Source organism: Rhinoderma darwinii, chromosome 3, assembly GCF_050947455.1.
Source record: "Rhinoderma darwinii isolate aRhiDar2 chromosome 3, aRhiDar2.hap1, whole genome shotgun sequence".
Classification (NCBI taxonomy): Eukaryota; Metazoa; Chordata; class Amphibia; order Anura; family Rhinodermatidae; genus Rhinoderma; species Rhinoderma darwinii.
Window position 1 is genome coordinate 186,850,523 of NC_134689.1, and position 25,850 is coordinate 186,876,372.

A 25,850-nucleotide genomic window follows, 5' to 3' on the forward strand; every position below is an offset into this window, starting at 1 on the left:
ACAGCGCCGATCACATTATGTAGGAGATATGACACTTATAATGTGTTGACAGAGCCTCTTTAAACCCCTCAAAAATGATATCCCATCCATAAGACATTTTGCCACTCCTGATGTAGGCTAACCAATTGTAGGAGGAAAAAAAGATGGGGGAAAAAACCTACCATTTAGCAAAGCAGTGTTTATTCCACGTCCAACATTGTTCTTTACACCACTCATCAAACTACAAAGAAAAAATAAGGAGGCAGCAACATGTTAACTTTGTTCTAGGAAACATGTGTACGCATACGTTTTATGCAGCCAAACAAGTGATGCAAAAGAATGTGTATATTTTTAACATAATTATTCTCAGGCGACATGCAACATATTAATTTGAATGAAAAAAAAGTTATTCTTACACAATATCATCCATACAAATTTTGGGGCCGACAACATTGGCTGCTCCACTTGAAATCTTAAAGGCAAAGTGTTTCTCCGGACAAATTTTTGAAATACCACATCTGTATCTTGGTGCCTTAGTAGCTGAATGAAAAAAAGAAGAAAAAAAAGTGTTCACAATTTGCTTGATGTTCACTTCAACCCCTTCCCGCATTTTCACATACATGTACGTGGGGGAATGCGGCCGGTTAGCGCATTACCCTATGTACATGTACGAGATGCATAAAAACGGTCACTGCAAACTTCTGTCAGACAGCATAGCAACACAACAAGCCGACAGGGGACCAATCACATGATTGATCGGTCAGTGCAAGACAGACCAATCACAGTTCAGTGACGTAGACAGTGACTTTTTGCCTACGTCTCTGATCTTCTCTGTAGGTGTTGAGAGGAGATCAGAGCCGGAGTGTGAAGAAAGCAGAAGCAAAATTAAATAAAAAATAATAAAAATACCCCCCCCCCCCAGTGGCCGATCAGTACCCTCCTGTGCTGATCAGCCCATCCCTGTGCCCCATCAGCAACCCCATGTCAGAGCCTCATCAGCATCCCCGCTCACTGCCTACTGTCAGTCATCACTGGATCCGTCAAGTCAGCCAGACCGGTGTGCGAAATCCCTTTTTGTGGGTTTCGCCGTGTTCTTTTTTTTCTGTTTTTGTTCTTGTAAAAAATATTTAAAAAAATATAATAAAACGTTTGTTAGTTAGCGACAGAGATAGTGAATTAGTTAGGGATAGTATCAGATTAGCTTGTTAGGGTGTACGTGGTGTACGGTTACGTAGGGTCCGTGCTAGCTGAAAATAATTTAGATTTAGAGTATTAGGTATGGCTAGTTAGGGTTAGAGGTTTAGGGAGTAAGCGCTCTATAAAATAAAATCTACGTTTTATGAAATCATAAAACGAATGCTGAAGAGGCCTTATTCTGTACAAAGTCAGACAGTCGAGATGAGGTGACCTTTTTGATATCTAGCGATAAACCACTACAATAATAAATCTAGTGACGTTTACACCCCACAGAAATGTATAGCAGTGGACGAATCCCTGGTACATCTCAGGCTACACTTCCTCCAGTACCTGCCCAACAAAAGGGCTAGGTATCGGGTGAAGCTGTACAAAGTATGTGAAAGTGTATCCAGACAGGGCTGTTTGCTGCTGGTCAAATATAACAAGCGTGATGTCCTTGTATTGACACACACACACACACACACACACACACACAAGTCCGAGGAACCACAGAGCAGCCTCCCAAGCCTGGCTGTGTGTGTGTGTGTGTGTGTGTATGTGTATGTGTATGTGTGTGTGTGTGTGTGTATCCAAGACTATAACCAGTTCATGGGAGGAGTGGATCTTTCGGACCAGGTTCTTCAGCCCTACAAAGCTCTCAGAAAATTCAGGATCTGGCATAAGAAAATGGCTGTGTACCTGACTCAATTGGTTATGTACAATGCTTTTGTTCTCTATAAAAGTGAAGGCCATAGGGAAACTTTTCTTTAAATTCAAGAAAAAAAATTATTACGACCCTGATTTTTGGAGACCAGGAAGGGGCAGGCAACAAATAGGAGGCTCAAGAATTGTCCATGGACTTTCAAAAAAAGAAGGCCCCAAAAACAGATGTTATGTGTGCTCGATGAGGGGCATTAGGAAGGACACTACTCACTTCTGTGAAAACTGCCCCTCTAAACCTGGCCTCTGCATTGGATAGTGCTTTCGTACATACCACACCTCTGTTGGATTTTAACTATATTCCTTTTCTGTTTTAACTATCGTCTGGGTATTTATTTTCTAAAATTTATTTTATTTCCAACAATTATGTAATTTCAAATTTTGCCCCAATTGACATCTTAAAAAAAACAAACAAATGAAGAAAAAAAAATAATAATTTCTCAATATACCCCTAGATGAATACCTTGGAAGTTGAAATCTTATAGGAAGTAAAAAGAGGGCCATAAAAACCTCCTGGCACTTCTTCAGCACAATCATGACATCCCAATAAAAGCACCAAATGAAATAAAAAAAATAAATACCATTCTACCCCTAGATGAATACCTTGAAGCACAGCAGAAAAGGCCCACTTAATATTGAGGCACTTTTCTCCACCAAACGTACTGCTAATTAAAAAAAAACAAAAAAAACACCTCTATAAAAAAAAAAAAAGAGAGACACGTCTGCCAATAATTTCTGCATATCTACCTGCTTTCCATTATTTCCGGCAAAAGAAATATAGGGTCTAAATACGTACTACACTCCTAGAAAAAAAGCGTAAGGGGTATACGTTTTAAAAATGCGGCCCTATGTTGTCACTGAAATGGCAAAATCTTTTTTTTTTTTTTCAAAATGTAAGATGAGCTGTAATGACTTTGTCCTGCCACACAAAGCTCAATTTATTTTACTGTATCGTGAAATGGGCATGATCTTTTTTTATTTGGAGGATCTCTAATAATCCAGCTATTCCATACCAATACACCAAGGGCTTTATTACAGTTTAATTCTGTTTTTTACTGGATCTTTTACACCCGACAATACTTTTAGAAATACGGACATTATTTTGGGGACTAGTTATAATTTAGTGTTCCTATAGCGGATTTTGGACACTTAGCCTTTATATATCCTGTAGGTGATGGGGCTAAAAAACGTTATATGACCACTGACCAGTCACTATAAAAAAAAAAAATACTTGTCATGACAGCCCTACAGGTGTTTTTTTTTATCTCGAGAACAAACTCTAGTTTCCACATAGTTGGATACATTTTCCTCCATTTTATTTTATATATTGCCCTTCACTCCAGAACAGTTGATTTTTCCCACTACAATGTATTACATATCAGACCAGAATGCTGTTCACAACGGCATCAGTGTGACACAAATGTGGGACAACTGCTTTGTTAGCAAGACACTCATATAACAGGCAAATTCATTTTTCAGGACATGCCTCTCTTATGAGAACATAGTGGTCAGGAAGCTCACTACACCCCTAAATTAATAGTTTACGGTGTGTAGTTTTAGGAATGGATCATTTCTTGGGGGTTTCTATCATTCGGTCAGTTCAAGGCCTCTACAAGCATAGAAAGGGCCCGGAATCCCTTCAATTGTGCCCTAAAACCAAAGAGCGCTCCCTCCATTTTAGGCCCAGCCGTGTGTTCAGTAGGCAGGTTGGGGTCACAATAAGGATATTCCTGAACACAGGAGAAACAGGGTGAGAGATTTTGGGGTCTGTTTCTTCATTCTAATGTTCGCTTTACAAAGAAATCGGTCTTCAAAATGACACATTTGTGAAAAAAGTGAAATGATATTTTTTTTACACCTGCTTTGCATGAATTCTTACAAAAAAAAACGGTGGGCTCAAAATACTTATAACAGCCCTTAATAAATACCTTAAGGGGTGTAGTTTTCAAACTGGGGTCATTTATGGGGGTTTCCATCATTCTGACACCTATGAGCCTCTGAAATCTTGGCTTGGTGAAGGAAACCAAAAATGTACCTACAAATTTAATAATAATTTTATAAATTTTGAAATCTTCTGAATTTCTAAAAAATATTTGTTTTTTTCAAAAGTGCTGCCCAGATAAAGGAAAGAGATCGAAATGTATATTTAATAAAACCGTGTACCGTATGTATGTACATATGTGACTTATTACAGTTCAAAATAGGGAAAAATTTAAATTTTTACGAAATTATTAATTTTTGTATTTTTTAATAATTTATGCAAATCGTATCAGTCTCCTTTTACCACTAAAACAAAGTACAACATGTGACGAAAAAAAAATCAATGTCAGAATTACTTGAATATGTAAAACTATTGGAGATTTGAAAAACCTGGTTTGGTCATAAAGGCCCAAAGAGCTTGGTCATTAAGGGGTTAATAGATCCCCTACAACATTCTTCCTAGGCCCACTATCTGGAACACCTATGCACGTAAACTTTATTTTTTTTATAGTCAAATCAATTTACTTATTTTGTATGTATTATTTTTTTTTATGAGTCAATTCTGAAAAAGTTTTTATTTTTTCCCATATAACCTACACAATTCATCCATTTGTAGACTGGTAACATAGGATGATGTACCAGTTCGGTCCAGAATTATTTGGACAGTGACAAGTTTTGGCATTATAGCGGTTTACCAAAACATATTGAATATACAGTTATATAATCAATATGGGCTTAACGTGCAGACTCTTAGCTTTGATTTGAGGATATTCACATCCTAATTTGAGGAAGGGTTTAGGACTTACAGCTCTTTAATATGTAGCTGCCTTTTTTTCAAGGGACAAAAAGTAATTGGACAATTAACTCAAAAGCTATTTAATGGGCTGCATTAACTTTTCCCTCGTTAACCCATCATCAATTAAGCCGGTAAAAGGTCTGGAGTTGATTGCATTTGGAAGCGGTTGCTGTGAACCCACAACATGAGGTTAAAGGAGCTCTCAATGCAAGTGAAACAGACCATCGTTAGGCTGAAAAAAAAAATAAGAAATCCATCAGAGAGATAGCACTAATGTTAGGAGTGGCCAAATCAACAGTTTGGTACATTCTTGAAGAAAATCTTGTGAACTCCAAAAGGCCTGGACATTTACGGAAGACAATAGTGGTGGATAATCCCAGAATCCTTTTCCACTGGATAGGTCATCAGTATATGATCGGTTAGTGTCCGACCCCCGCACAGATCCGCCTGATGGCTCTGGTCAAAGAATAGCAGCCGAGCTGCAGTATTGCAGCTCTGCTCCTATTCAAGTGAATAGGAGCAGAGCTGCAGCTCTGTCAAACAGCAGCTATGCAGTGGTCGGAGCCATCTCCTACCGGCTCCAACTACTGCATCCAGTTCCAAACATCCGGTGCACGGAAGCAGCCGGAGTTGTGGATCATGTGGGGTCCGGATGTCAGACACACACCAATCATATACGGATGACCTATCTGGTGGATAGGTCATCAGTTTTCAGAAAGTGGACAACCCCTTTAAGCTCTCTACTTCTAAACACATCCACCATTGTGTTAATCTTGAATACGAGCATATTCCATGGTCTAGGGACCTCATAAATTTATTTATATGTGAACTTTAAGTCACCATTTTTGTTGATTTTAAAGTATACTCAATAAAAGTTATTTATTAAATACTAGTGTCTACCCTATTCCAGTGATTCATTTTTTTGCCACTGGGTCCATAGAACTAATTTTTGGTTGATAAGCAGTGCTTATACTCTATCCCTCTACTAAGATCAGCCACTGGGTTTCTTAGCGGATGCTTTGGCAGAATCCGTAATTTTCACGACAAAGGGAAGGAGTCCAGAAAAACTCAGCAAGAAGATTCCTTTGGATGATTTCCTGGTCAGAATATACTCAAAAAATAAATAATGTTCTATAAATTTCAGCAGTGAATATGTATTTGGGCTTAAAATAATAAAATTATACAGAAAGCTGCAGATAAAAAGAAAGATATTTCAAAAGAAAAAAGTCCAAAAAAGAAGCGCCAATATTGTGGGCCTAGATAATCAGAGAAGACGTTGGAGTTATCCGAAGGGGGACAGAAGAAGAGATTTCTTCTAACAAATCGAAGACTAAACACGGATACCAGAGTAAGGAGAAGATTGATGGGATTCTCAGAAGAATGGGAAAAGATAACCCAGAACAGATGCGTCCTGGACATCTTTCAATATTTTCCTCCACAAATTCTCGTCACTAAATAGCTTTTAAAGAGGCTCTGTCACCACATTATAAGTGCCCCATCTCCAAAATAATCTGACTGGCGCTGTAATTTAGATAAGTGTTTTTTATTTTGAAAAACGATCAATTTTTGAGCAAGTTATAAGCAATTTTAGATTTATGCTAATTAGTTTCTTAATGCCCAACTGGGCGGTTTTTAACTTTTGACCAAGTGGGCATTGTAAAGAGAAGTGTATGACGCTGACCAATCAGCGTCATACACTTCTCTCCATTCATACTCAGCAGAGCATGCTGTCTGCCGTCTTGAGAGTGAATAGACATTGCCTCCAGCCAGGACGCGATGTCTATTCACACTCCCGACACTTTGGTAAAGTTTTGTGGGACTTAATCATAGCGTTGTGAATGACAGCACAGCGTCAGCTCAAGTGATCACGCTGTGCTGTGTAAGTCCCGCGCAAACTTTACCGAAGTGTCGGGAGTGTGAATAGACATCGCGTCCTGGCTGGAGGCTATGTCTGTTCACTCTCAAGACACTTCAGTAAATTTAATGTGGGTGTATGTGACAGCACAGCGAGATCACCCTGTGCTGAGTAGAAATGGACATGAATGTGTCTGTGCAGTGAAAGAAGCTTGGTGGGAACGATGAGAAGTGTATGACGCTGATTGGTCAGCGTCATACACTTCTCTTTACAATGCCCACTTGGTAAAAAGTAAAAACACGCCCAGTTGGGCATTAAGAAAGTAATTAACATAAATCTGAAATTGCTCATAACTTGCTCAAAAATGATCGTTTTTCAAAATAAAAAACACTTATCTACAGTAAAGCGCCGATCAGATTATGTAGGGGATAGGGCACTAATAATGTGGCGACAGAGCCTCTTTAAAGTTTCTGGCTTCAAAAATGATGGAAGGCATTCAGACATTACTCAAGGCAAGCGTAGTGGTTTCAGTACCTACGACTCAGAAAGGGAAAGGCCAGTACTCATCCCTATTGCTGGTGGAAAAAAAACAAATGGGTCTTACCAGACCATTATCAATATGAAGTTCCTCAACAGATACAGCCACTTCAAGATGGAATTCTTAAAACCTGCCATGCCTTTACTAAATCGAGGGGCGGATATGTGCACCTTAGATCTAAGAGATGCTTATTACCATGTACAAATCAACATCTTTTCTCAGAGGTTTCTAAGGTTTGCCATAAAAATAGCTCAAAATCAAATATTACACCTACAATTCCTTGGCACCAAGAGTGTTAATAAAACTCGTGGTGGAAGTGGTAGCAGGAATCAGGAAAGAGGTATTGATAGTTCCATACCTAGACAATTTCTTACTGATTGCGGATTCAGTGACGGTTCTACACAATCAGGTAGATCTCACAATTAAATTTCTTATTCATCTAGGTTGGATAGTAAACTACCAAAAATTGAAGTGGATACCGACCAGAAAAATAAAATTTCTAGGAGTTCTACTAATATTCACAGCTCAAACTTTTTTTCTTCCCATAAAAAAAAAACCCAGGAGGAACTTAAACAAGAACGTCAGTTTTTAAATCAAAGACGACATGCTCAATCAGAACAGCCATGAGTCTACTATGACAAATGACGGCCAGCATTTAGTTGGTATCCTGGAGTCAATTCCTTTCGAGACGGACTCAAAGTTGGATCCTGTTTACTTGGAACAGGAAACAAACTTTTCTAGACTCCAGGAAAAAAAAGTTGTCAGCAGTAAAAACATCAGTCATGGTGGTGTAAAGGGACAAACCTGCAGACTGAAGTGGTCTGGCACCATTTCCCAGCCCTAACAATTCAGACGGATGCAAGCCAAAGCGGCTAGGATGCAAATCTTATACTTTCAGAGATTTTGTGCAGTCTAGGAGATCCTAAAATTGGTATCTCTCCTCCATAAAAATCAACTTGTAAGTGTACTGTCAGACAACACGATGACCGTTGCATTTCTACGTCAAAGAGGAACCAGGTCTTCGAAACTTTAGTCATCAGCTCAAAAAAATTTAACTAGGCAGAAAGGGAACGTACTGTCCCTTTCAGCAATTCACCTGAAAGGCACAGAAAACAAGGTGACAAATTATATCAGCAGGCGATGATTAAATCCAGGAGAATGGTCTCTGAATAAAGAGAACTTTCTTCATCTAGTTTGCCCCAGATAAATCTCTTTGCTACCAGAGAGAACTTAAAAGCAGATCTGTACTTTTCAATACAACCGAGAACATGCACTTTGGAAGTAGATGTACTTTCTAAAAGGCCCTTTACAGAATGATATATTTAGATAGGTATTACCCTCTTACAATTTTATATATAATATGTTGGAGTAATTCACACTAGGTGTACACCACCAATTATCGATATATGAACAAAGGAACGGGGAGTGGGAAAAGTAGTGTGTTACATCAATGTTAAAAAATACTTTATTGAATAATTATTAAAAACAATGTTAGATGAAAAAATGATGACGTTGTGCCAAAGTCCCCTAGATTGGCACACTGAGACAATATTATGTCTAAATTAATTGCTTCGTTTTATTAAAGATATATGTGTCTAGCCTCCCCCTGTGTATATGCGAGGAGGCTCTGCAATAGTCCCTGATCCAGAGATTAAAGTGTTAATTATTAGCAAATGGCTGTCCCCCTCAGTATCAATGACGAGACAGTCAACCTGCATATGACACTAAAGGTTCCTCCAACGGGCTGTAATTAAAGCCCTGCGGTGGAGAAATCCCTGCATCAATACAACCATATGGGTTGTATGTGCATGTGTCCCATGCAAGTAGACACGGCACAGCAGAGTTGAGACTGTTGCGTGCTAGCTAGTCCTCTATGTATAAGCTTGACATAGCAGAGCTGTAACTGCTCCGTGAGGATAACTCTGCAGGAGGAGTAACTGATCAGATAGTGTGCTCACACAGTGATCTCCAGTCCCACGTAACCATTAGTATTCTGCCTGTCAGGCAGTTGTATCACTAAATCGAGGTGTGTTTACTTTGTGCAGATAAGGCTGCCGAAGTCAGTCACATACACATGGGAAGGGTTGAGAGAAGGTGAGCCGCGATCAGCTGTTTGAGTGTATTCACAGCTCAAACATAGCTCGGCATAGCAGAGTTGTAACTGCTACGTGAGGACAATTCTACAGGAAAGAGTGTGTTCTCTTTGTGCAGACTATGCTGCCAGAGTCAGTCACATACACATGAGAAGGGTAGAGAGTAAGTGAGCCGCGATCAACTGTTTGAGTGTATTCACAGCTCAAACATAGCTCGGCATAGCAGAGCTGTAACTTGCTATGTGAGAACAACTACAGGGAGGAATAACTGATCAGCCACATTGACGGGCAGGCGGCCACACAGGTAGTGTGCCTCAGCAGTGATCTCCAATCCCACGTAACTGTAAGGGTATGTTCACACGGCGGGGGTCCGTAACGGCTGAAATTACGGGGATGTTTCAGCCTGAAAACATCCCCGTAATTTCAGCCGTACCGGCATGTGCAGGCGCTTGAACGCCGCGTCAATTACGGCCGTAATTAGCGCTGCTATTCATTGGAGTCAATGAATAGCGGCTCCAATTACGGCCAAAGAAGTGACAGGTCACTTCTTTGACGCGGGCGTCTATTTACGCGCCGTCATTTGACAGCGGCGCGTAAATATACGCCTCGTGTGAACAGACAAACGTCTGCCCATTGCTTTCAATGGGCAGATGTTTGTCAGCGCTATTGAGGCGCTATTTTCAGACGTAATTCGGGGCAAAAACGCCCGAATTACGTCCGTAAATAGGCCGTGTGAACATACCCTTAGTGTTCTGCCTGTCAGGCAGTTATATTACTAGATCGAAGTTTGTTTTCTTTGTGCAGATCAGGCTGCCTTTTGCCTTTTTAATAATTATTCAATAAAGTATTTTTTATTTTTAACATTGATGTAACACACTACTTTTCCCACTCCCCGTTCCTTTGTTCCTTTACAGAATGATCATTCTCGATAATTGCCCTGTGTAAACAGGGCAATGATCAGCCGATGAAAGGGCAAACACTTGTTCATCGGCTGATCGTTTCGGCATTTAAAACAAAACAATTGTCGTTGGCGGCAGCACATCTCCCTGTGTAAACAGGGAGACGTACTGCCGACATGATAAAAATGTATGGGGACGAGCGATCGGAGTAACGAGCGATCGGAGTAACGAGCGCTCGTCCCCATACTAGCTCCTTGTGAAAGGAGCATTGAGCGCCGATCATCGAGCTGTCTCGTTGAATGGCGATAGTTTACACGGCCACGTGTAATACCACCTTTAACCATGGAATATGGAAATCTCCTTTGAATTTCCTCTTCTACCCCTGACTGATGGTTTTGCACAAGATACGCCACGAGAAAGCGACAGTGGTCCTTATAGTCACATACTGGCTTAAAATTATTCTTTCCTGTACACATATGCATCGTGGCTTCCATTCACAACGGTGCCTCCATTATTTAATTATAATGGAGTCAGTTGAGGCTTCCATTATTTTGAAAGCAAAACGGACATATCCTGCCGGAGCCTCAAACGCCAACATGGCATTATTATTTTTTTTAAAAACACAACCCACTTTCACATAACATTTATGTACCCAAGTTCCGCTTACAAGCAGAATAAGACAGGCTGTACGGTTTCATAATGTAAATAGAGAAGAGAGCACTCATGACAACGAGAGGGGGAGATTACACAAGGGCTGTTTTACAGTCAAAAAGGAGAAATCAGTACAGGAATCAAGCTGTGCTGATACATGAGTGCTAGTCAAGATAGCAGCATCCTGGATTCACAGAACTCACATCTAGCATCTATCAACAGGAGGGAGATGCCTACATGAGAAGTCTGAAACTAGGAGCAAGTGCAAACTGAATATGAGGGGGTCTGGAAAGGAGTAAAGGTTGCAGTCTGAAACTTAGTGCAACTTTATTTGGTAACGCCAGGTAACCACTATATATAAAAATAATTTTTCCATGTGAAAGGGGTCCATAGCCTTTAACGTTCCAGTAGGGTTTTTGTTTTAAATGTGTAAAGCACAGTAAGTGGCTTAGTGGTCTTTCCTACCGCTGTACTAAATGAAGTTCACGGCATGGTTCCTTTATACAAGAATAACAAATGTACAAACATCCATTATATGTACTGAAGGTGAAAAATTATTGAACTTTTTACTTACTAGGATGTGCAATAATGTCTAGCTGTGACCTGGCTAAAAGAAGGGAAAAAACACAACAACCATTAGGAACATAGTAGAGGAATAAACGATATAGATTACTGACAAACTGACAACTAGAATTAACTTGCCTGAAGTGCGCCCTGTGTGTTGCATACAAATTAGGTTTCCCTTTTGCCTTATTAATCTAATTTGCACGGACACCTTTTTTACTGTATTGAGACTAGAATTTGGACTTAGATACCGATACTTCATGTAGTATTGCGATACTCGACACCAAAACAATACTTTGCCGACAATAATAATTAAAAAAAAAAGAAGTTCCTCCATTGTCTGACGTGAGGCACGAGGTGTGATGGATTTTGAACCTCCATGTGCCTCACACATTAATAGTAATTAACCCCCATCATGTTTCTCACTGTCATAATGGACAACATTGGGTTAGAAAAAACAATTAAAAAAAAAAGTTATGGCTCTCAGAATGCAGCGATGGGGGTGTGTGATGGCTTATTTTTGCGGGACGAGCTGCTATTTTTATTGGTACAATTTGGGGGTACATTTGCCTTTTTGATCTTTTTTTATTACTTTTTTTTGGGGAACTAAGGTGACCAAAAAATAGCAATTCCAGAGTTTTTAGATTTATTTTTTTTACTGCATTCACCCTGCGAGTTAAATAACGTTATATTTATAGCCTTTCACATTTTCATTGATTTGACTGCTCATAATAAAAATTATGGAATTAAACTAATCTGGAAAATGAAAGCAATACGCCTCATGCACACAACCGTTGTGCCATTTGGGCCGTTTTTGACAGCATCCGAGTGGCACCCGATAGTCTTCACGGACCCATTCACTTTAGCGGGTGACTCGGGTCCGTGAAAAATGGTTTGAGACTCCGATTCGAGGAAAGATAGAACATGCCCCATCTTTCCTGGGATCACTGACGGGACTCGGACGGCACATACGGTTGTGTGCATGAGGCCTTATAAGTCTTGTACAAAACAAAGTAAAAATAGTTATGATATTCAAAGTGGTTGCAAAGATATTATCGTTTAAGTAAGCGCCTATCAGAAATGGAAAATTTGACCTGGACACAAGGCGCATCAATGACCCTTGGTCATGAAATGGTTAAAACAGGATGGCTACCCTGTTGCATCTTGTTGCGATTGTTTTCCCATTGCGCAAAAAAAACAGGTCCGTCTGGATCCTGCTCTTCAACAGGATAGAAGAAGAAAAGCAGTCCCAACTCAGGTGTCCTGTTTCATTTGCCTTTAATGGTTACTGTAGACCAAAAAAAGGGAAACCGCACCTTTCAACAAGATGCAAAAGTGTGGTGTGAACCTAGTCTAAAAGAGATGAGCAGAGTAAATTACACAGCCCAAAGAAAGGAAGAGAAAAACCTATCCAAGTCATGAACAATGCTGGTTCCCAGATGCACCAGATATGCTCCAAGCTGAAGAGTCAAGTAGAAATATTACTCACCCAGAAATTTTCCTAAATTAGAATCCATCTTTATTTCAAATACTTGAGAGATTATGTAAAATGTCAATAAAAATGCTGTCACAGCCACAATATACTTTATTGCACCTAGAAGAAATACAAAAATAACATGTTTGTTGTAATAACAACCTGTCTGCCGAAGTTTAACGTAGAAAAACACCTTACTGCATATCAAATGACTACTGAACTCTGACTATGAAAGTCCAATAGATCCACACTATAGTGTGTGTGTGTGTGGTGTGTGTGTGTGTGTGTGTGTGTGTGTGTGTGTGTGTGTGTGTGTGTGTGTGTGTGTGTGTGTGTTAACATGTTTTCACTCGGATACTATAGCTCTACAGCCAGCAGAGGGCGCTGCCAGTTTCTTTTCTTGTTTTTTGTTTTTTTTTACTGAAGTCTCGTCTATAAGAATAAATAAACCAGTGTAATACTTCGAATTTACCCAAAGCTCCCAATACCGTGAATTCTTCGCATACCCAGAGGGAGATTGTAAAAGCATGGATTCATGATGACATGCTATATTTACCCTGCCTATCACCTCCGATAAAGAAGGGGAGATAGTTGATTTCCATGACTTAGCTATTGCCATTCTAGCAGCAATGAAAACATGGTGTATCAGTACCCGATGCTCCGCCATTATGTCTTCCAAGCCAATGTCTAAAATAGCCAATTCTGGGCAGAACCTCATAGGTTCTCCTATAATTTCAAGAATGAGGCGAAATACCTCCCTCCACAGTACCCCCACCCTAGGGCAGGACCACCACATATGCAACGTGGAACCCAGGGAACCACATCCTCTCCAGCAGCCATTAGAACTGCCTTGGAATATGTGTGCACATCTGGAAGGAGTTAGGTACCATCTCATGTGGATTTTACGGGTGAGTTCAATATGGTTAACACATTTGGAGTGATGAGTAATGCAACTAGAAGCTTTCATCCATTGTGCCATGGAAAACGTCGAACCCATCTCCCGTTCCCATCGTAATATGTGAACTGTCTTCCCGGAGGACTTTTTTTTCAAAATTAGATCATAGCTACAAGCTAGACCCTTACTGTGACCTTGCCATTTAAACAGGAATTTATGATATGGGGAAAGACTTTTGGGTTGAGCTGGGATGGCTATAGTTTGTATCATATGTCGTATCTGGAGATACTGGTAAAACATGGATTTATTTACGTCATATTCCCTTACCAACTGCTCAAAGGATTTGAAGTGTTTTCCCTCATATAAATCTGACATATTTAATATTAACATTGGTTTGAAAATGGCATAGTAAAGTTCTTACGTTCTTTTGTTGTTGTTTTCTGGTTATGATTATGTATATCCTTCAATGACATATCACATGTATGTATTATTGTACGCAGGTCCATGTTCTGGGACCAAGGATGGTTTTCTTTATTGTTTGAAAAAAGTTGTAAAAATGTTTTCAATAAAAATTTATTGATTTAAAAAAGAATAAATAAACCAGAAACTAAAAGGTTGTGTGTTTTTGTAAACAGACCTATTAACAAATATCCATGCATAGGTCACCTTATCTGTAAGAAATCCCAGCTATTTTATCCACAATATATGTTTAGTGGGTGTGCTGTGCATAAAGGCTTGCTGCTACAGCTTATAGGCATTTGTTCTTAGAAACAGCATATAGATTTTGAAAGAACAGATTTTTAATTACAGTACCAGAAAACGGATTTAATAATATGCTGGGATTAAGGTTGCAAGTGGGGGAAAAAAGCCTAAAATTTAAGGGTGTGTTCACATCAGCGTTCGGTCCTGTTGATGGGTTACGTCAGAGGAACCCATCAACGGAAAGGTAAATGGAAATTATAGCTTCTGTTTGCATTACCATTTATTTCAATGGTAATGATTCCGTTGCAAATGGTTTCCTTTGTCTGTTGGATAAGCGTTTTATGTTTTTTTTTTCAGAGTCAATAGCGTAGTTGACTGCGCTATTGTTTACGCCAAAAAACAGAAACCTTACGGAACAGAGACCATTAGCGACGGAAGCATTACCATTGAAATCAATTGTATTGCAAACTGAAACCATGGTTTCCGTTTACATTTCCGTTGATGGGTTCCTCTGACGTAACCCATCAACAGGACCGAACGCTCATGTGAGTACACCATTACCCTTTTTTTTGTTTCTGAAGGAGCGCTGCCCCGTCTGTTAACCCATTGACAATCACATGCCCTGAAAGTAAAGCACATGGACCTGTGCTTTACATTTACAATCTGCGCTCAAACAGGAACTGGCCGAGTGCTCGGCTGTCAGAGAGAAGCAGTTTATGAAGCTCATATTTAATATAAATCAAGGTAGAACGCAACAGTCTATTTAACTAACTACTGAACATGCCAAATCAATTGTTGATTTAAAAGGGATTGTGTCCTGTATTTAATTTTATTAACCCCTTACAACCGCAGACATTTCTTGCCCCATTTTTCTAATCTGACGTGTGAGACTTTACTTAGGAATAACTTTTTAACGCTTTTACATATCCAAGCGTAGTGAGAATTTCTATACCACAGGTGGCAGATTTTATTACAATTAGTCTGAAAATAAAAAAATTTAATTCTTTCCAATTGTATGTAGTTCTATAGTTAACAAAATATATCGATTTTTATAAAGACTATAGGATAAAAATACTCCACAATTTATTACCCATTATTTCTGGAGTACAGCAATACCCAGTGGCAGATTATCATTAGGGCGATTCGGGCGGTCGCCCGGGGCCCAAGGCTCCCAGGGGCCCCATGGCCGCTCAAGACCGCACGGGCCCCATCATGCCCGGTGGCGTCGCTAGCACTGGAGGGGGCCCTGGTGCTAGCGGCAGCCACATTCATTTGTATCGGAGTCCTCAGATATAAACGAATATTATAGGCTGCAGGCCACATTAGGCTTGCAGCCTATCAGGCGCTGGGAAGACTCCCTGCACAGGCTGGCGTAAAGAGGTACTGCATCACGCCGGTCTGCGCAAGCGTCTAGTCGGGAGGCTTCACCTGCGTCCAGCTTGAACGGCCGCCACGAGAACGCAGCAAGGTAAGTAAAATATATACTTATTTATTTTTAGCGCTGTGCATATATTCAAGTGGGGGGGGGTGTTCCTTGACACTATATACAAGGGAGAAGTGCTGGGTGGCCCTATATACAAGGGGGAGGGTAGCGCTGTGTGGGCCTATATACAAGGGGGGAGGGGAGCGCTGTGTGACACTATATACAAGGTGGGAGTTCTCTGTGACACTATATACAAGGGGGGGAGGGGGGGGGGGGGGGAGTTCTCTGTTACACTATATACAAGGGGGAAGGGAGCACTGTGTGGCACTATATACACAGGGGGGAGCGCTGTGTGCACTATATACAAGGGGGGAGCGCTATGTGGCCCTATATACAAGGGGGGAGCGCTATGTGGCCCTATATACAAGGGGGGAGCGCTATGTGGCCCTATATACAAGGGGGGAGCGCTATGTGGCCCTATATACAAGGGGGAGCGCTATGTGGCCCTATATACAAGGGGGAGCGCTATGTGGCCCTATATACAAGGGGGGGCGCTATATGGCCCTATATACAAGGGGGAGCGCTATGTGGCCCTATATACAAGGGGGAGCGCTATGTGGCCCTATATACAAGGGGGGCGCTATCTGGCCCTATATACAAGGGGGGAGCGCTATGTGGCCCTGTATACAAGGGGGGAGCGCTATGTGGCCCTATATACAAAGGGGGGAGCGCTATGTGGCCCTAAATACAAGGGGGAGCGCTATGTGGCCCTATATACAAGGGGGAGCGCTATGTGGCCCTATATACAAGGGGGGAGCGCTATGTGGCCCTATATACAAGGGGGAGCGCTATGTGGCCCTATATACAAGGGGGGAGCGCTATGTGGCCCTATATACAAGGGGGGAGCGCTATGTGGCCCTATATACAAGGGGGAGCGCTATGTGGCCCTATATACAAGGAGGGGGCTGTGTGGCGCTATCCACAGCAGTATGTGTGTGGCGCTCTTTACAGGGGGGCTCTGTGGCGCTATTTACAAGAGGGGGAGGGTTGTATGGCGCTATCTATAGGGGGCTGTGTGTAACGCTCTCTATGGGGGATGTGTGTGGCGCTATCTATGGGGGTGTGTAATATCTACAGGGGCTGTGAGTGGCACTATGTACAGGGGGCTGTGTATATGTGGTATTTTACAGCGTTTAGTATGATTATATTCAGGCGCGCAGACTTTGGTACTATTATATTTAGGGGCACAGTATGTGGCACCATGATAACTTTATTTTCATTTATAGGTGTGGAAATGTTGGAAAAGTGAGGAGCCGCAGACATCAGAGTGCCAAATTCTGCAGAAATGGGTCATGGCCGGGAGAAGTCGTCATGAGCTCTGGACCGGATGGAGAAGAAAAGAGGAAAAAACGACTAGAATCTGAGACGTCGTCACATGTGAGTCACTAGATTTATAGAGATTCTGTCACCGCTCCTGACATGTTTATTATAGGAAATCCTTGTATTTCACAAAAAGTCTTTCTGCAGTCCAGGACAGATAGAAAATTCCCCATGTCAAGGGAATCGTCACACCCATTTGTTAATGCTTGCCCAAAAAGGTAGTGTTAAAAATAGTTACGGCGCGGCAGGGCGGCGGTGCGGAAGGGGGGCCCAAGTTTGGGTAACAGATCAGGGCCCATGGTCTACTTAATCTGCCACTGGCAATACCCCATATGTGGCTTTGGCCGCAAACCGTTTGGACACGCGTCAGAGTTCAGAAGCGTAGCCCCATTTGACTTTGAGTGCAGATTTTGCTAGAATGGTTTCCAATCGCCAAGTATGTGGTGCCCAGCTTGTGTCACGGTGAGAAGACCGCTCTAATTATTATGCAGTGTTTCCTAGTTTTAGAACTACCCTTCATGTGGCCATAAACATTTGCCTGAACATACGACAGGGTTCAGGAGTGAAAGAGCACCATGCACATTTGCCCACAATTTCAGAGGCTCTGGGGTCAAATAGTAAAGGAAACCCCCAAAAAAGGACCCCATTTAGGTTACTAAACTACTCAAAACAATTATCAAGGGGTGTAGTGAGCATTTTGACACCATAGGCGTTTTCCAGAAATGAATGCAAAGTGCATGGTGCAAACTGAAAAGTGCAATTTTTCTAGATATGCCATTTCAGTGCCCACCTTGTGCTTTGTGACAAACCTCGAAAATTATTAAGCAGGTTCTCTGTTCTCCCAGGCATGACAATGCCTTATATGTGGATGTAAACTGCTGTATGGGCACACTGCATGACTCAGAATGGAAGGACCGCCATGTTACTTTTGGAGCATGGATTTTTCTTGGTAGTTTTTTTTTTTTTTAGGGTTTTTCTGGATTTTCAGTTCATACCGTGAAGGCAAATGCATCAGTGCATTATAAGGTGGTATAATGGTGGGGTAAACAAATAATAAAGTTAACACACTCTGAACTTCGCTTCCAGCAGATATGTCTCAAGCCGATCAGTTTTACACTCTGACAGGTAGACTGTTAGCTCGCTTTTGACCGCGACATCTAAATGGGTTAAACTTCTGGGATCGGAAATAGTGCAGATTCCGGCCTTTTCTGCAGTGTCAGCTGTATTATAGAGCCAACGCCTGCTGCTGATAGTGCGGGCTCAGCTTCTGGTGCAGGTGCAACTCTATGGCAGCTGAAATGAATGGTAGTCAATTGACAGAGAAACGTCATAGATTTTTACAGTATCCAGGAAGTGATGGAGCACAGCCCCTCCTGCAGAGACCAGGGTAGACGCATAATAAGCCTTATATGTCTATATAGTGTTGCTGTCCTACCTTATCTAGGCTTCTAGTAATACAATAGAGCTGTCATTTACTCATCTAATGATGATCATTCTCCTCGTCCTGTGCATACAGAAAAGCTGACAAGTGAGCTACAGAGAACAGGAAATACCAGCTTATTGTGACTGCTCTAGTGGCCAGTGTGAGTATTGTAATATTCCAAGATTTTTTTTTATGGGAAGAATTACCTAAAAAAAACAGACCACCACCAACATTTAAAAAAAATAAAATTATGTATAATAAAAACCAGATTTAAATAACGTGTTTTTCTGATGATACATTCCCTTTAATATCTCACCTCTGCTACACGGCCCACAAATCTACTAACCTGCTATTCTCATGTTTGACAATGATGATGTTCTCAGCACCTGTCTGCAACATGAAAAAAAAATGCAAGGGGTTAATTATACGGAAACTAAATCACAACACCTGTATCTTACACAAAAAGTCTACACCATGTCGCACCCTAAACTTCCTGCTGCAGTTTCCCTAAAAATAATTAGCTTTGAGAATCCCTTTGGTGAACTTGCAATAACATATAAGGGAATTGCAGAAATAGCAGTTCCTTAATATACTTCCAGTTATCAGAATTTCTCACTTTACAAAACACAAATATTCTGATCGCAGAGTACAGGCTGTGGTTCGCCACAACATCTATTTCATCAATGGAGCAGTAGGAAAAAGTTCTAACAGAGACATTCTAAGAAAGTTGAAGGCCCTGTGGCTTCCATACTCTATTGTTGGAGAACTCCGTGTATAGAGGTAATAAGTATACTTTAGGGAAACGCTAGTAATGTATTCCCCAATAGATTAGTAAAAAGTCATTAAAAATAATTAAGGAGAATTAAACTTTGCAACTGTAGACATATCCTACCTCCTATAGAGATATGTGCCTCCATGGTTACAAACAAACCCTGTGAAGTCGGACCCTGCAGTCATACTCTCGTCCATCTGTCCTCTACTTCTTGTTCACTTACATTTGGTAGTTTAGCAAGACGTGTGGGACAGATGGAAGGGAGTGTGGCTACGGGATCAAACTACACAGAGTTTGTTTGTAACGATGGAGACCGAAGCCTGTATAGGATCGACAAAAACGGTGGACATCTTTTTTAATCAAAACTATGTGTAAAGTGTTTTTTTTTTTTTTTTTATTGTTGATGCATTGGAGTAGAAAAAAATATAGATGCAAAAGTGGACATCCCCTTTAAGCTGATAATACATAAGGCTCAGGTTTACACTCAGAAATGTTATCTTTGTTATATCATGCTGTTGCTCTAACTTCTACCTTGTCAGGATGACTCAGCAGAAAAATTAGAGCCCATTGGATGTTCTTTCAGTGATCCACAACAAACCGCATTGTGGCACATACTACAAACTTTCCAGCTCCCCCTGCTACGCGAGATTGTGCTCTCCTGCACTGAAGCAGATACTTCTCCCTACTTTCTCTGGCCACTCTGGGCTATACATATGGTTTTCCACCAAAAAATACCGGCCAGGCTCACACGGTAAAAGACGGTGTCGTTTTGGGGGAATGGCTTTTCACAATGTTCTGGGCATTATTTATTGCTCGTCAAGAATTTCTATAATTCTTGTAAAGGAACAAACTTTACTTTATAAACAACGAGGGAGCGAGACCACTCCGGAGACTGAGAATCCACTCTCTGCACCCTTAACCCCTTCAGGACTGAGCCTGTTTTGGCCTTCAGGACGAAGCCGATTTTTCAAATCTGACATGTGTCCATTTATGTGGTGATAACTCCGGAATGCTTTTGCCTATCAAAGTGATTCTGAGATTGTTTTCTCGTGACATATTGTACTTTATGTTACGGAAAAAATTTGGTCGATAAATTCAATATTTATTTGTAAAAAACACCAAAATTTGAAGAAAATTTGCAAAAATTAGCATTTTTCTAAATTTTAAATGTATCTGCTTGTAAAACAGATAGTAATACCACACAAAATAGTTACTAGTTAACATCCCCCATATGTCTACTTTAGTTTGGCATCGTTTTTTGAACATTCTTTTATTTTTCTAGGACGTTACAAGACTTAGAACTTTAGCAGCGATTTCTCATATTTTCAAGAAAATTTCAAAAGCCGATTTTTACAGGGGCCAGTTCAGTTCTGAAGTGGCTTTGAGGGTCTTATTTATTAGAAAGTCCCCATAAATCACCCCATTTTGAAAACTGCACCCCTCAAAGTATTCAAAACAGCATTCAGAAAGTGTTTTAACCCTTTAGGCGTTTCACAGGAATTAAAGCAATGTAGAGGTGAAAGTTACAAATGTCATTTTTTTTTTACAAAATTCATTTGTAATAAAAAAAATTCTATACCACAGAAGTTTTTACCCGAGAAATGGAACTTATTATTTATTGCCCAGATTCTGCAGTTTTTAGAAATATTCCACATGTAGCCCTAGTGCGCTAATTTACTGAAATACAGGCCTCAGAAGCAAAGAAGCACCTAGTGGATTTTGGGGCCTCCTTTTTTTTTTAGCATATATTTTAGGTACCATGTCAGGTTTGAAGAGGTCTTGTGGGGCCAAAACAATAAAAACCCCCAAAAGTGACCTCATTTTGGAAACTACACCCCTCAAGGAATTTATCTATGGGTATAGTTAGCATTTTGAACCCACAGTTTTTTTGCAAAATGTATTTGAATTAGTATGTGAAGATGAAAATCTACTTTTTTTCTGAAAAAAACTTAGAATTTTTTTATGAGAAAAAACACCCCAACATATGTAAAGCAATTTCTCCCGATTACAGCAATACCCCATATGTGGTAATAAACTGCAGTTTGGACCCACAGCAGGACTCAGAAGGAAAGGAGCACCATTTGGATTTTGAAATTCTGATTTTGCTGGAATAGTTTTCAGTGCCGTGTCGCGTTTGAATTGCACTGGAGGGAACAAAATAGTGGAAACCCCCGGAAAGTGACCCCATTTTGGAAACTACACTCATCAAGGAATTTTTCTAGGGGTAAAGTTAGCATTTTGATGCCACAGTTGTTTTGCTGAATTCATTGGAATTATTCTGTAAAGGTAAAAATCTACTTTTTTTCTGAAAAAAGGCAGCCATTTTTAATTTTTACAAGGAATAAAGGAGAAAAAGCACCCCAACATTTGTAAAACAATTTCTCCCGATTACGGAAATATGCCATATGTGGTAATAAACGGCTGTTTGGACCCACAGCAGAGCTTAGAAGGGAAGGAGCGCTATTTGTCTTTTGGAGATCAAATTTAGCTGAAATGGTTTTTGGGTGCCATGTTGCATTTGCAAAGCCCCTGAGAGGCCAAACAGTGGAACCCCCCAAAAGTGGAAATTACACCACTTAAAGAATCTATCTAGGGATATAGTGGGCATTTAGACCCCACAAGTCTTTTGCAGGATTTATTAGAATTAGGCCGTGAAAATGAATATCAACATTTCTTCCACTAAAATGTTGTATTTTTTCAATTTCACAAAGGATAAAGGAGAAAATGCTGCCCAACATTTGTAAAGCAATTTCTCCCGAGTACGGCAATACCCCACGTGTGGTCATAAATGGTTTTTCATTAGAAAGTAATTAACCCTTTCTGGACTGATCCATTTTTTTCTTTTCCTTTTTAGTTTTTTCCTCCCCGCTTTCCAAGAGCCACAACTTTTTTATTTTTCAGTCAATAGAGCGGTATGAGGGCTTATTTATTGAGGGACGAGCGGTCGTTTTTATTGGTACCATTTTTTGGTACATACAACTTTTTGAGCACTTTTTATTACCTTTTTTAGGTAGAGCCAAGGTGACCAAAAAACAGTGATTTTGCCGTTTTAAATGCTTTATTTTTCACGTGAGACGCTCCATGCATCACCCCCCCCCCCCACACTACGACATGCTATGTTGTGGTGCGCGCAGGGGTTAATGTGCAGCGGATGGTGCAGAGTAAAAATTACAATTTTCCACTCATATGCCATTTTAGTGCACTACATGTTATGCCCAGTTTGTGCCACTGAAGACGAATACCTCATAAAATATTAAGCGGGTTCTCCTGGGTATGGCGATGCCATATCTATGGGCGTAAACTGGTGTTTGGGCACGCTGCAGGGCTCAGAAGGGAGGGAGCAGCATTTGGCTTTTGGGGCGCAGATGTAGCTTGGTAGTAGTTCTGTTTGGGGTTTTACTGGTGTCTCAATATATAATGTGGGGGCATATGTAATCTGTGCGGGGTACATCAGGGTACATGTTATCTGTGCGGAGTACATCAGGGTACATGTTATCTGTGCGGGGTACATCAGGGTATAATAAGAGGGTATAATAATGCAGTAAATAAATAATAATCCGCAGATATGTGGCCGGTGTCGCACTGATAAAAGGCGCCCGATCTTATCTGCTTTTGGAACACTGCACATTTTGCATCGCCATATTCTGAGAGCCAGAACGGTTTTATTTTTTTTCCACCGGAGCTGGGTGAGGGTTTATTCTTTGCGGGACAATCTGTAGTTTTCATTGGTACCATTTTGGGGTACTAGAAATTTTTTTGATCACGTTTTATTCAATTTTTTGGCAAGCAAGGTGACCAAAAACCATCAATTCTGAAACTGTTTTTTATGGCGTTCACCCTGGGCTATAAATTGCCATTATATTTTATACTGCGGGTCGATACGATTACAGCGATACCTTACGTATATAACTTTTTGATCTTTTGCAGCGTTTGTGCAATAAAATCACTTATTTATAAAATAAATTCTTTTTTGTGTCACCATATTCTGAGAGCGATAACTTTTTTTATTTTTCAGTCAAAAATGCGGTGTAAGGGCTTGTTTTTTGCGGGACGGGTTGTAGTTTGTATTGGTACCATTTTGGCGTACATGCGACTTTTTGATCACTTTTTATTGTCGATTTTGGGAGGGGTGGTAACCAAAAAATTGTGATTCGGGCACTGTTTTTCGTTTATTTTTTTCGCGGTGTTCACCGTGCGGGAAAAATAATATTACAGTTTTATAGTCGGGGTCGTTACGAACGCGGTGATACCAAATATGTGTACTTTTTTTATCGTGTTAATTTTTTTCCTATAATAAAAGACTTATTATAGGAAAAAAAGCATTCTTTGTTTATGTCACTTCTAACTTTTATTTTTACACTTTTTCAAAACATTTTTATTATCTTTTTTTTACTTTTTTTACTTGTCCCACTAGGGGACACTTAGACTTGCAGCTCTGATCGCTGCTGGAACACATTACACTACACACGTAGTGTAATGTGTTGTAACTGTCATTGTGACGTAACTGTCACACTGACAGGAAGCAGAGGAGGAACGGCCGGAGGCTGATCCTCCGAGGCTTCCGTACATGGCAACCCGGAGGTCATTGTCTGGCCTCTGGTTGCCGTGAGAAGGATCGCCAGCCCCCGCAAATACATGTGGGGGGCTGCCGATCCGCTGTAAACCTCTTCAATGTGGGGATCGCAATCGACCACCGCATCGAAGGGGTTAATTGCCGATTTCAGCGGCGACAGGCCGCTGATCGGCAACAGGGAGAGCAGGGCTGACACCCTGCACAGTTAACCGCCGCTGCGGTGTAGCGCTGCGCGGCGGTTAACTGTCAAAGCACTGACGTTAATGAACGTCAAGGTGCGCGAAGTTACTGCACACATTGACGTTCATTAACGTCAAGGTGCGGGAAGGGGTTAATACAATAGAATATCTGAACACTGCCTTACAAAAAAACATGCGGTGGCCAAAATACAGTAACACCAAGTGTGAACAATGTCAAACATATGCATATATACAGCACAAATGTTGCTATAACAGCTGGCGACATAAGTAGTAACATATATAGTCAGCAAAATACTATAACCACGAGTTCACCAGCCAGGTGGCATCCCTAGCTCGGTGTCCTCAATTCTATGTTACTTAAAGGGTTATTCTCATCATAGATTTAACGTTCCCAAAGGATACTGTACAGATTTATCAGTCTTTTTGCCGGCACAACAACCGTGTCTGCAAGAAAACTCAGATCATGACCGTTTTTCCCCTTATGCACCGCCATCCGTACTGATCACAGTGCGGACAAAGGAAGGGGGCTCTCTTTGTCCTGTCCCTGTCAGCCCTGGCAAAGCAATTGGGAAATCCCGACAGCCCTTGGCCTAATAAAGGCCCCAGGGCTGCCTAGTAATAATCTCGGTCATGCATACCTCAGGTTTGCACAAGTTAAAACATGAACTTTACGTGGGAGTCGGGGAGATCTCTTTAGCAAATAGCCATCTTATGTATACGGTCAGCTTTACTCCCAGACGTCAATGTTGCCCATAGCTTTGCCAAATTTCAGAATTATAATACCATGGAACAGTAAACATCACAACAAGCTCTGGTAGCTAGACAAAAAGTCCCTTGCATTATAACAAAAAAGAAACACTTACCCAGAAGATGAGCGAATTTCTTTAAGCAACAGTGTGCAAGAAACCCTTGATTAAAAAAATTAAAAAAAATTAAAAAAAAAGCAGCTATGTTGCATTTTGTAGGATTTTATTACATCCAGCACTCTGACTAGTCTAGCTAGGGTCAGATTCTAACACTAGTAAAAACATAGCGACTTTACAACCATGAGGCAATGTCGCCAGGGCAACTGGATAACATATCATTAAATTGGGTTTTGTTTTTGGGAAGGGACTGCCGAGTGAAGATGTAAAGTATATCTCCATTACAGGTAGCATACTTGGCTGTTGGGCTACAATGTTAGATAGCTACAGGAAAAAGAATGATGTAGTCGACTACGCTATTGATTCCGTCCAAACAATGGAAACCTTACAGAACGTGAGACGGAGACCAGTTATGAAATCAATGGTAATGCAAATGGAAAGCTATGGTTTCCATTTGTTTCAGTTTGGTTTCCGTTCATGGGTTGCCCTAACGGAAAGGTCAGACGGAACCCATGAACGGAGCCCTGAAGCAGATGCAAATGAAGCCCAGACTGTCAAATTTAAACAACCACAGCAAAATTAATAAAAATGTTAAAATTAAAAGACTCCGCAGAGAGTCATTTTAAGTCTACAGCTTCTAAGTAAACTCGAGTCTCCATGGCAACAGGCTACTAAAAAGAAACGCAGCCATACTACCGTCAATATGTCCACTGCTTATGTCCAATATATATTTGATAGATTACCAAGAAGCATTGGACAGCTGAAACACAGTATGACCCCAGGCTGGGTGGTTTGTACTCTGTAACCATAAGGGTATGTTCACACGAGGGCGTCCGTTACGGCTGAAATTACGGGTATGTTTCAGCCTGAAAACATCCCCGTAATTTCAGCCGT

At 40.8% G+C, this 25,850-nt stretch overlaps 1 protein-coding gene across 3 annotated transcripts in view; it reads right to left on the minus strand.

The window, feature by feature from the left end:
- The window catches only part of FAM3C (FAM3 metabolism regulating signaling molecule C), a 69,889-nt gene that overhangs the window by 20,400 nt on the left and 23,639 nt on the right, over positions 1-25,850 (minus strand). For 2 of the 3 annotated variants that reach the window (XM_075855048.1, XM_075855050.1), the window contains 5 exons: positions 18,895-18,938; positions 12,741-12,845; positions 11,262-11,294; positions 396-519; positions 162-220 (listed from right to left, as the gene is read on the minus strand). In XM_075855048.1, the coding sequence (XP_075711163.1) occupies positions 162-220; positions 396-519; positions 11,262-11,294; positions 12,741-12,845; positions 18,895-18,907 (334 nt within the window). In that variant the 5' untranslated portion in view covers positions 18,908-18,938. Of the gene's footprint in view, positions 1-161; positions 221-395; positions 520-11,261; positions 11,295-12,740; positions 12,846-18,894; positions 18,939-24,956; positions 25,002-25,850 lie in introns of all 3 variants that reach the window. The other variant, XM_075855049.1, reaches the window with a different exon arrangement.